At 45.0% G+C, this 12,012-nt stretch overlaps 1 protein-coding gene across 1 annotated transcript in view; it reads left to right on the forward strand.

Annotated features, from left to right (window-relative positions):
* TYR (tyrosinase) overlaps positions 1-11,806 on the forward strand; it is a 68,082-nt gene extending 56,276 nt beyond the window's left edge. The window contains exons 4-6 of the mRNA XM_032220149.1: positions 2,298-2,479; positions 10,160-10,162; positions 11,586-11,806. Of these exons, the coding sequence (XP_032076040.1) occupies positions 2,298-2,479; positions 10,160-10,162; positions 11,586-11,806 (406 nt within the window). The remainder of the gene's footprint in view (positions 1-2,297; positions 2,480-10,159; positions 10,163-11,585) is intronic.
* The last annotated feature ends 206 nt before the right edge of the window (positions 11,807-12,012 follow it).

Below are 12,012 nucleotides of genomic sequence, written 5' to 3' on the forward strand. Positions count from 1 at the left end.
TTATTGAGAGAAAAAGAAATGTTGTTTATTAAGAAGTTCAGCAACTTCCAATTTAAGAACAATACAACTTACAGCACAACTGAGACCAAGATTTCTGGTGCTAAGCAGGATAGTTTGTGAAGTGAGTTTTGGCCCATTTTGCAACCTTTCTTGCCACCGTTGTTAAGTGAAACACTGCAGTTGTTAGGTGAATCTGTCTTCCCTTTGGACTTCTGCTTGTCAGGAGGTCACAAAAGGGGATCACATGATCCCAGGGACACTGCAACCGTCATAAATGCATGCCAGTTGCCAAGTGTCCGAATTTTGATCACATGACCACGGGGATGCGGAAATGGTCGTTAAGTGTGAAAAATGGTCATAAGTCACTTTTTAGTGCCGTTGTGATTTCAAATGGACACTAAATAATGGCTGTAAATTGAGAACTACCTGTAGAGTTTATTTGAATGTTTTTTTTTAAATACGCTTTTTCTCTTTTACAAACATATCAGTGGTGTGAATAGTGAGTCTCATACATTTCATACTAGCAAATTAGTATTGATCACATTTGCTTCATTTTACAAGCTTACATAATGCTAATAGTAATACACATCTTTGTATTAAATTGTAATCTTTCATTGTTGGGTTATTCAGTATTTCAATATGTTTTTTTTATACCAGTTATACTTAATTATCATACCTTTTAATATGAGTAAAATATTAGCAATTATATTTGTTTCATTTAACAAACTTGGGCAACTAATATTAATCCCAACATTTATATTACATTAAGATCTTGCATTATTGCTTATTCGAGTTGTCGTTTAGTTATTCAATATTTCAATCTATTTTTTATATCAATCACCACATTCTACCTAATAAAGCTGAGATGTTATTAATCATATTGGTTACGTTTAGCAAACATATGCATATTCATATTGCATTATTAACTTTCATTTTTTGTTTAGTCAATGGCTCTGTGCACTGTTGAGTTTACTTGAATGTTTAGTGCCATTCAAAGTTGTGACATACCTGGAAGGAAGGAGTTCTCACTCACTTCCAAAGTTCTGATAGCTGCCCTCCCCAATAGCCATGTAACCACACCACAGGCACTCAGCAACACAACATTTATGCCCATTTGCAGAACCCCCACGATCACACCGCCTCTCAGGATGTTTTTGCTCAAAACCACATCTTAATTGCAATTTTCAGCAAAACTATGCCATAGCGAATAATCAGTCCGCTTAACAATCATGGCATTCATTTAAGGAGCACTGTTGTTAGTTTTATGACTGCCATATTCACTTGATGACCACTGCAAAAAGAGGTCATAAAGTTGAATCACTGACATGACTGAGCTGATTGAAAACCGTCAGGGTCTTAAGACAGGATCTGTTACGGTTGTGTCAGAGCTGCCCCTCTGTCCATTTCCTAAGAAAGAAAAATCCTCAGCTCCATAGATTTAGAGAAAAGTACTTTTACTAGGAATGAACCGAAAGCAAGAAGTTCCAGGCAAGCTCTGAGGCAAAGCGCGCGAAAACAGCAACTTGAAACAAACTGTATAGATCAGATCAGGGGTTGGCAATCTGTGGCTCTGGAGCCGCATGTGGCCCTTTCATCCCTCTGCTGCAGCTCCCTGTTGCCGCCACAATTTTGAGAGAAGCTTCTGATTAGGAGGGGGAAGCATGGCCCACTAGGACGAGACTCTATGGCAACGAGTAGGTTTTCCGGTCAGTTCCGCAATTGATAGGGGTTTCGGTTAGGACAGATAGAGGAAAGGAATTCTGGGAGGAGACTCTATGGCAGGGGAACCAGACTTCCGGTGAACTCCAGAATTAAATGCGGGGGGCTTCTGGTTAGGACCTTTGTGGCTCTTTGAGTATTTAAGGTTGCCGACCCCTGATATAGACCAACCCCCTTGTAGCTAGTCAACCAGAGGACTGCTGCATACCAAAGCTGGAAGAAATGATCTTGGAGAGGTAAGCAAAGTCTAGGCCGCAGTTGCAAAGCTGCAATGAAAAATTCTCGACTGATCCCTACCCCCTTTTCTGTGGCAGCAAACAGCAGGCTAGCTGGCAGGTTGTTATGTCAAGGACCACCTGTGCCCAAGACTTTCTGAATTTCTAATGGACTTCTGGTCCTCCAGTGGACCCTCCAGGTAGGTGTTTTCACCATTCTCATGGAAACCTGCGGCTGGGCTCCTGCATCTGGATCAATCTAGGACCAACTACCGCGTGGACATTTATTCCTACCTATTTTAGATCGGAAAAGCGCCGTTGTTTCCTTCGTTGAAATATTCATATCACATTTTCCTCCCACAGCATTTATGAACAGTGGCTCCGGAGACACAAACCCCAGCTTCAGGCCTACCCCGAGGCCAATGCTCCTATTGGACACAACCGGGAATATTTCATGGTCCCGTTCATTCCTCTCTATAGGAATGGGGAATTCTTCATTTCATCCAAGGAATTGGGCTACGACTATGAATATCTCGTGGAACCAGGTAATCTGACCCCCCTCATTCTAAGGAGGACCAGTAGAGGCAAGGTAGTTGGCATTTCTGTGCCACATTTTGATGCATTGGCTCAGCCGGACTCTCAGAGATAAGATCCCAAGGAGAAGCATAATACGGGTAGTCCTCAATTTGTAGCTGTTCACTGAGTGACTTTTCAGAGTTCCCTAAAAAAAAGCGACTTGCAACTGATGCTGGGTGTTGAATGTTGATCACGTAACCGTGAGGATGTGGAAACGGTCACAAGCATGATGCCAAGGTTCTAAGTAATACATCCCTTTCAACAAGAACTCTGCTGTCTCAGCTGGTCTAGGCCAGCCTGTGCAGCAATAATAGCAATAGCAGTTAGACTTATATACCGCTTCATAGGGCTTTCAGCATTTGATGGCCTAGAGGTGGAGCTGTCGCCTCACAATCAGGATGCTGTGAGTTCAATCCTAGGTAGAGGCAGATATTTCTCTCTCTGGGCATGATGAGAATATGTCTGCTGAACAAACCTCCACATTGGTGACAGGAAGAGCATCCGGCCATTAAAATGCTCTGCTAGCTCCATTCAGTTGCCCAGGTTCCACCCCGCAAGGGATTATGGGGTTGTTAAGTGATGATGAAAATTGAGATTGTTAAATCCAACCTGTTGATCCATGTAGGAATTAATGCAAGCCGAGAGCTGTGTTGTTGCCGATCAGCAGAGCTGACAGCAGATTCAGAGAGTGAGGAGGTTGGGAAGGAACATGGGCCAGTCCTGGAGTCTGGGGAAGGCTCTGATGAGGGCTCTGTGTCGGAGGCAGAGAGGGGGCCAGACCCATATGCCAGTTATCAGCTACCTTCAGAGTCAGACATCAGTGAGGCAGATGAACAGCTGGAGCCTCTTCCCAGTGTGCACATGCACAGAGTTGCCAGACAAAGGGGACAGGTAAAGAACAGGGGTCGACTTGGGAGTAAGGCCACAGGTGGATGGTGAATGGCCCCTCCCAGAGGAAATAAAAGAGGAGCGGAAGGGGAGTGGAGTTTGCAGGTAATCATTCATTCGCTTAATTGGTTTGTGACTCTCTGAGACTCCTTGCCAAGTTCTGCAGATATCGGCCTGGCAGCTCTCCAAGCCAGATAAGGTCTGTGACTGTAAATCCTCCCTTGAAAGACTTTGCTGGATGTGAATGAGCAGAATTCACAGTGAATTAATAAAAGGTTTTTTTTGTCAGGACCAGGCATTGGCTTCGTGCTCTTGGGAAGCCTCAGTCAGAATAAGCTGCCTCTGAGCCCGTTTTCCTGTCCCTGCTGCAAAACTTCATACAGTGTATTTTAGCTTTGGCAGAAAATGCATTCTAGAGCCTGGAGACCAGTTACCAAGGGTGACGGGGAATGTCTCAGCCCCAGTAATGTTTAAATCTCTTTTCCTCCCACCTGCTCTTGCTACCACATCCCATCCGACACCAGTAGGCATTCTGCCAGACTGATCCTCTGTGCAATGCTTTTTCGGGAAACCATTTAATCTTCTGTCTTGGGGGAATGGAGAGAGGGAGACTCACATTATTTTTAGCAAATAGGTCAGGTACTAATCAATTCCATATAGGGCCTCTGCTGCCCTCCACTTTAACCATCTCACTCTTCATTTAAATGCACTTCATTTCTTTTTAAAAGTAAAGTTTCCTTGAAGTAGAAATTTTTTTTTTCTGGTTGGTTAACAAGTCCTAGTTTATCTTCATTCCATCGGTGCCATTTCTTCCACCTTTATGTGCTAAATTAGTTCGAGAGCAAGCTGTAAACCCAATGCTGCCTTGTTCCAGCTCCCAAACCATGGTTTCTGTAGGCTCATGATTGCCAGGCTTAAATAATCAATCCAACATACTCAGGGGTGGGCTTGAAAAATCTTAGGAACTGGTTTTCTGCCTGGTTGCTGGGTGGACGTGGCCATGGGGTGTGTGGCCTACTTGGCCTTCTGCACCATAGCAGGGGTGGGGCACTTTTGCCCTCCCCATGCTCCAGAGGCTTTCCTCAAGCCTCTGGAGGGCAAAAACAGCCTCTCCCGGGCTGCAGAGCCCCCCAGAGGCTGGAAATAGGTCTGTTTCCAGACTTCTGGAATTTCTGGGAAGCCTGTTTTTAACCCTCCCCAGGCTTTGGAAGCTATAGCAATAGCAATAGGAGTTAGACTTATATACCGCTTCATAGGGCTTTCAGCCCTCTCTAAGCAGTTTACAGAGTCAGCGTCAGCATATTGCCCCCAACAACAATCCAGGTCCTCATTTTACCCACCTCGGAAGGATGGAAGGCTGAGTCAACCCTGAGCCGGTGAGATTTGAACAGCCAAACTGCAGAACTGCAGTCAGCTGAAGTAGCCTGCAGTGCTGCATTTAACCACTGCTCCACCTCGGCTGTCTCAAGCTTTCCTCAAGCCTCCGGGACGGCTGTTTCCAGACTTTCAGAAGGCCCATTTTTCACCCACCCCAGGTTCCTGAGGCTTTCGTTGAGCCACCGGGAGGGTGAAAACATCCTCCCCCATGCTCCGGAGGCCTCTGGAGGCTGGAAACAGGCCCGTTTCTGGACTTCCAGAACTTCTGGGAGGCCCGTTTTTTGCCCTCCCAGAGCCTCTGCATGGGCCCTGCATTTACCTGGCATGATGAATGGGCTGCGTAGAGACTCTTGGGGGGGGGAGGGGCAGGGGGGAGGGGAGGGGCAGGGTGGGTAGGGCCAGCCAGTCCTTCTAGCTACCAGTTCAGCGAACCAGATGCAAAATTAGCATTCAGTTTACCCAAACTGGTCCAAACAGCTGAATCCCACTCCTGATCATACTGTGGTTTGTCCAAACCTAGAAATCTGAGAGGATAAGAATTTGAGAAGACAGAAGGGAGGAAAACGCTCAAACTTTATTTCAGTAACTGTAGGAGTCGGACAAGGCAGAATGTGGTGCTGGAATCAAGAGAGAAATCAGCATAGAATTATTATGTTCCCACAAAGGGTCTAAGAACTCCAACCTCCCTTGAATTCTGTTAACTCTTATCTAGCACCTAGTGCTTACCATCAGTTGACTAGCTACTTTAGGCATGAGAAAGATATACGCTTAACCGGAAGTTATTGTGTGGTTGTGATTCTTCATGCCTGACAATAACCCCAAACCAATGTGCACATACATGTACACCTCTACACAAAATGCACAGGTACAGTATAGGTGGTACCTTGCTCAATAGTAGTAACTGGTGAGAGGAATCTTGGAGTCCTAGTGGACAATCTCTTAAATATGAGCCAGCAATGTGCAGCAGCTGCCAAATAAAGCCAACACAGTTCTTGGCTGCATAAACAGCCTAATTTATACGATACAAACCTGTGAACCTCTGTGTAGAATTGTGTATACTCTTCAAGAACAGCCAGCCAAAGTTTTCCCCTTTAAAAATGCAGTTTAACAACCACATAGAATAGAATATAACACAGTTGGAAGGGACCTTGGAGGTCTTCTAGTCCAACCCTCTGCCTAGGCAGGAAACCCTACACCACTTCAGACAAATGGTTATCCAACATCTTCTTAAAAACTTCCAGTGTTGTGGCATTTACAACTTCTGGAGGCAACTTGTGCCACTGATTAATTGTTCTAACTGTCAGGAAATTTCTCCTTAATTGCTTGTTTCCTTGATTAGTTTCCACCCATTGCTTCTTGTTCTGCCCTCAGGTGCCCTTGGAGAATAGCTTGACTCCCTCTTCTTTGTGGCATCCCCTGAGATATTGGAAGACTGCTATCACGTCTCCCCTAGTCCTTCTTTTCATTAAACGAGACATACTTAGTTCCTGCAACCGTTCTTCCTATGTTTAAGCCTCCAGTCCCCTAATCCTCTTTGTTGCTCTTCTCTGCACTCTTTCTAGAATCTCCACATCTTTTCTACTTTGTGGCGACCAAAACTGGATGCAGTATTCCAAGTGTGGCCTTAACCAAGGCATTATAAAGTGGTATTAACACTTCACATGATCTTGATTCTATCCCTCTGTTTATGCAGCCTAGAACTGTGTTGGCTTTTTTTGGCAGCTGCTGCACACTGCTGGCTCATATTTAAATGTTTAAATGTAACATGGAATGCTACAAATGAGCACCTTCTAAAGACTTCTTTGGGGAATCCGATCAGGTGGCACTGAAAAACCTCTATTGAGTTCCAATGAAAAAAATGATGACAGTTGACCAATTGGCATTAATTAGAGTTGACAGCCCACAGGGACTCTCCTCTTGAGATATATGTGTTTAAGCACCAATAACGTGTGGCTGAAAACAAAATTAAAATGTCAAATTAACAGGAGGGATTAGAAAAAGAAAATTTTAGCCCTAGGCAATTTTGGGGGAGGTCAGGGGGAAAGGAAAATAAAAGTAATTGAAAAGAGAAAGGGAGACAAGAGGAAGGAAGGGATTTTCCCTTCCCTGCCCCTGTCCGCTCGTCCTGCAGATAATATGCTGCAGCTTATTACAGCTGTTATCTTCCGCATTGACTTAATTATTCGCAGAAACAGTCAATCTTTGGAAAAGTAATTATGATTTCTTTTCAAGGCTATTGGAACAGGTACCTGTCAGCAGAGGAGTTCAGGCCAGAAATGAATGCAGGGACATGCTGGAGGTGACTTTAGTCAGATTTAGCAAGGAAAGTCTTTGATTGATAAATGACTTTTTAATGGTAGGAATGACAATCTTCGGATTCATGCAGTTTCCCAGACCCATTTAAAAAAAAAACCCACAGCAAAGGGACTTTTTCTGGCAAGCTTAGATTTTCTAAAAGAATTATACTCTAAAGCAGGGGTGTCAAACTCAAGGCCCGTGGCCCACATCCAGCCCGCTAGGTGCTTAGATGTGGCCCATGGGTGGCCTGGAAACAGCGAAGGGCCGGCTCGCAGTGCCTCCGCCAGCAAAAACGGAGCTCGGAAGGGCCGTTTTCACTGGCCAAGTGCTCGGGCTGCCATGAGTGACATGACTAGTGACAAGGGATGACAAGCTGGCCATGCCCACCCAGGCCACGCCCATCCCACCCCCAAGGTCAAACACAACCCTGATGCAGCCCTCAATGAGATCGAATTTGACACCCCTGCCATAAATTATGATCCCAAGACTGTGACAGGCTAAAAAGACTTGTTTTGGCACAGCCTTTTAATTCTGCTTCTGCCAAAGAAAACTGTAAGCCTTGGGTTTTTTCCAGTGGTGAAATTCAATTTTATTTTTTACTACCGGTTCTGTGGGTGTGGCTTGGTAGGCATGGCAGGGGAAGGATACTGCAAAATCTCCCTTCCCACCACACTTCAGGGGAAGGATACTGCAAAATCCCCATTCCCTTCCCACTTCAGGGGAAGGATACTGCAAAATCTCCATTCTCACCACACTTCAGGAAAAGGATACTGCAAAATCTCCTTTCCCGCCTCACTTCAGGGGAAGGATACTGCAAAAAAAGTAGGTAGATAGATAGAGAGATAGAGAGGGAGAGAAAGAGAGAGAAATACAGTAGGTAGGTAGGGAGAGAGAGAGAGTAGTTAGGTAGGTAGGTAGATAAAGGGAAAGAGACAGAAATAGAGAGAGAGAAATACAGTAGGTAGGGGGAGAGAAAGAGTGTAGGTAGGTTGGTAGGGAGAGAGAGAGAGTGAGAGAGAGAGAGAGAAATACAATAGGTAGGGAGGGAGAGAGAGAGAGAAATAGAGATAGAGAAATACAATAGGTAGGAAGAGAGAGAGAGAGAGTAGGTAGGTTGGTAGGTAGAGGGGGAGAGAGAGAGAAATACAGTAGATAAGTTGGGAGAGAGAGGGTAGGTAGGTACGTAGGTAGATAGAGGGGGAAGAGAGAAATACACTAGGTAGGTAGGGATAGGGGTAGAGAGAGTGAAATAGAAAGAGATAGAGAAAGAAATACAGTAGATTGGTAGGGAGAGAGAGTAGGTAGGTTGGTAGGTAGAGGGATAGAGAGAAAGAGAGAGAGAGAGCGAGAGAGAGAGAGAGAGGGAGGGAGGGAGGGAGAGAGAGAGAGAGAGAGAGAAATACTGTAGGTAGGGAGGAAGAGAGAGAGGGTAGGTAGGTAGGTAGGTAGGTAGGTAGGTAGGTAGGTAGGTAGGTAGGTATGTAGGTAGATGTTTCCAGGTGTATTCATCCATGTGCTGGAGAAGGAAATCGCTGAAGCACCTAAGACTTTCTTTCTGCTGGCACAGCACTTGATCAATGTAATTCTCATCAATCAGTTAAAGAGCTTTCCAAAAGGGGGGAAAAAAGCCTTGTTGCACGCTGTAAACCTCCCCAAATCGTTTTTTTCCAAATAAAAGGCATGAATAGCCTTGGGGGGTGGGGCTTGCAGAGTGCTCCCGGGGGGGGATGCCCCCCCCAACTAGCAAAAAACCACCCTATTTTTTGCAAAAATGGGCCCGTTTTTTGTCAAAAAAAATTACATGCATAGCCTTATGGAGGCTTATACAGTGCTGCTGGGGGCTAGGGGGGCAAAAAACAGCCCATTTTTTGTTAATTTCTGCCCTCCCCAGCCCCCAGGAGCTCTCTGAAAGCTTCCATAAGGCTATGCATGGCCATTTTGGTGAAGGGGTGGAGCTTCGGGAGGCAAAAAAATGCTGTATTCAGTGTATAAGACGCACCCAGATTTTCAGCCTCTTTTTTGAGGAAAAAAGGTGTGTCTTATACTCTGAAAAATACGGTAGTTAACATGGTCGTTAAGTGAATCTGGTTTCCCCATTGATTATGCTTGTCAGGTTGCAATAGGGGATCACAATACTCTGGGACACTGCAATGGTCATAAACGTGAATCAGATGTCAAGCGTCTGAATGTAGGGGACCCTACAATGGTCATAAGTGTTAAAAATGTCCGTACCTCACTTTTTTCAGTGCCCTTTTAACTTTGAATGGTCACTAAACGAACTGTTGTAAGTTGAGGACTACCTAAACATGGTTTTTATAGGTATTCTCCCCCGTGTGTGTCACACAGATCCATTTTAGTTGGTGAACTGCAGTTGACAATACTGAAAGGTGTAAGAATTATTTAGTCTGCTTATTTACTACAAAGTGTTGATTTCAAGGGAACGAGATGAAAAAAAAATTCTCTAATTTTAGATCAGATGCAGTCATGAAGTGAATTGTGTCCAATTTTTTGGCATTTCGGCATGGTCATTAAGTGGGTCGCCGTGGTCATAATGCGAACAAGGCGTTCCCCATTGACTTTGGTGGTCAGAATCCCTTTGGGAAAGGCATAAATGGCGATTAGATGATTCGGCAACACGGCAACCGTTGAACATGCCGGTTGCCAAGCAACTGGATTTTGATCACGTGGCCCCCAGGGACACAACAGTCGTAAAGTGCGAAGAACAGCCATAAGTCACTTTTTCAGCATTGTCGTAACTCCAAATGGTTGTTAAACAAATGGTCATAAGTCAAAGACTACCCGTACTTCAACTTCCAGTAGCATTTACCTCAGTTTCACCTTATTACTCCCTCAGAAATTATTGCTTCCTGAAAGTTGAGGATTTCAGCTCCGACTTGATCAAGATGGATTGGCATTGATCCAAATCTTCCCCCAACTCTCTACTCCGTTATCTTTCATTACGCTTGATTGGCCATATGGCTATCCTAGACTACTTACATCAATAGCAGAGGGATATTCATTTTATACTCTGCCTTTTTAACCTACACTCATTAAGTGGTAGCATCTAACCTGAGAGTACCTGAGAGACCGCCTCCTGCCAATTACCTCCCGTAGACCGATCAGATCGCACAGACTAGGCCTTCTCTGGATCCCATCTGCCAGCCAATGTCGGCTGGCGACTCCCCGGGGGAGAGCCTTCTCTGTTGCAGCTCCAGCCCTCTGGAACGGGCTCCCCATGGAGATTCGGACCCTTACTACTCTCCCGGCCTTCTGCATAGCCACTAAGTCCTGGCTGCTTCGGCAGGCCGGGGGGCTGTTGTAGTATCCAGCCCCACGGTAACTATGAATGTTGTGTATTTTAAATTGTTGTTTTGTCTATTTATCCCCTTCCCCTGTTTATTGTAAGCCACCCGGAGTCCTTCGGGAGTGGGCGGCATACAAGACCAATAAACTAAACTAAACTAAACTAAACTAAACTAAACTAAACTAAACTAAACTAAACTAAACTAAACTAAACTAAACTAAACTAAACTAAACTAAACTAAACTAAACTAAACTAAACTAAACTAAACTAAACTAACAACTGGGATTGATTCCAAAAAGCTAAGAAGGTCCATACCGGTTGGTCCTTGAAGAAACAGCAATGGCCTTCTGACTTTGGCTCCCTGAGAAAGCCCAAATCACAATCTTAGTCCCCAAAACCCTCTTTTATTTAGACAGCTGGGAATTATGGTCATTCACAGCCCGTAATGATTCACAAACAAACTGTGAAGAGTCCGACAGATGTCTGCCTGAGTTGCCACAGTCTTTCAGGATAATGTTGATAAGCACCCATCTTTATCTCCCTTGAAACGCGGCCAGAGGCCTAATTGCCCATTAGTTTTGCAAGGCCAAAGGTAGCACAGAGTCCAACAGGACTTCTCAGAGCTTGAATCAACTATATGAACTAATTGCGTCCTGCAAAGCCTCATGTCCCATTCCCTCCTCTTTTGTGTCTTATGGGAGGGGCCAATCATCTCCAAGCCTTACTCCCAAGTGGTGGATTGCAAGCGGTAAGCCCTGGTATGAGTGTACCGGTGTTTGCCCAGGGTACTGGGTACCGTTCCAGTACGGTGCTCCGGAGGACCCGCCCACCCACCCAAATTAACTGTATTTGAGCTCTTCGGTGCTTCCGCACACAGAGCACCCGGCGCCTGCATGACGCTCCGCCGAGCAGCTGGAGTGTCATAGAAGCGTCGCAAGAGGTGAGGATGCATGCGCGTGCTGTGTGCGTTCAATTGGTGGATGCTGGGCCCCATTGCAACCGTATCGGTTGCAATGGGATCCAGAACCCATCACTGCCCAAGTTGCTCACAGGTGGGTGGGTGGGGCTACATTCGGTTTATAAGACTCACTCAAATTTTCACCCTCTTTTAGGGGGAAAAGGGGGGGATCTTATACTCTGAAAAATATGGTATTTTGTGTGAAATAAAAGACATATTCTTTTTTGTTTGTTTGTTTCCTTTTTTACAGCCTCTCCCTTTCAGACTTTCTTCACCCCTTACTTGGAACAAGCTCGTCAGATCTGGCCGTGGTTACTTGGAGCTGCTGTGATTGGTGCCATAATAGCAATGGTGGTCAAAGGACTCATCACACTAGGGACTCGAAAGAAGAAAAGAAGCATGGAAGAGACCCAGCCTTTACTCATGGAGGATGAAAATTATCCACACCTCACATATCAGTCACACTTATAAAAATCACCCTGGCACTGACACCTAAAGCTAACTTTGTGATGATGGAGAAAATATGTGTTGGAATGTCCCAAAAGTGCTCTTTCAAAAGGCAACTGGATTTCGTTTTTCCTTGAAGATGTTTCACTTCTCATCCATAAAGCTTCTTCAAAGCTGACTGAATGATGGAGGATGGAAAGATTTATATTCCTTGGAGTCCTCTGGTTGTT

This window comes from Thamnophis elegans, chromosome 6 (genome assembly GCF_009769535.1).
Source record: "Thamnophis elegans isolate rThaEle1 chromosome 6, rThaEle1.pri, whole genome shotgun sequence".
Classification (NCBI taxonomy): Eukaryota; Metazoa; Chordata; class Lepidosauria; order Squamata; family Colubridae; genus Thamnophis; species Thamnophis elegans.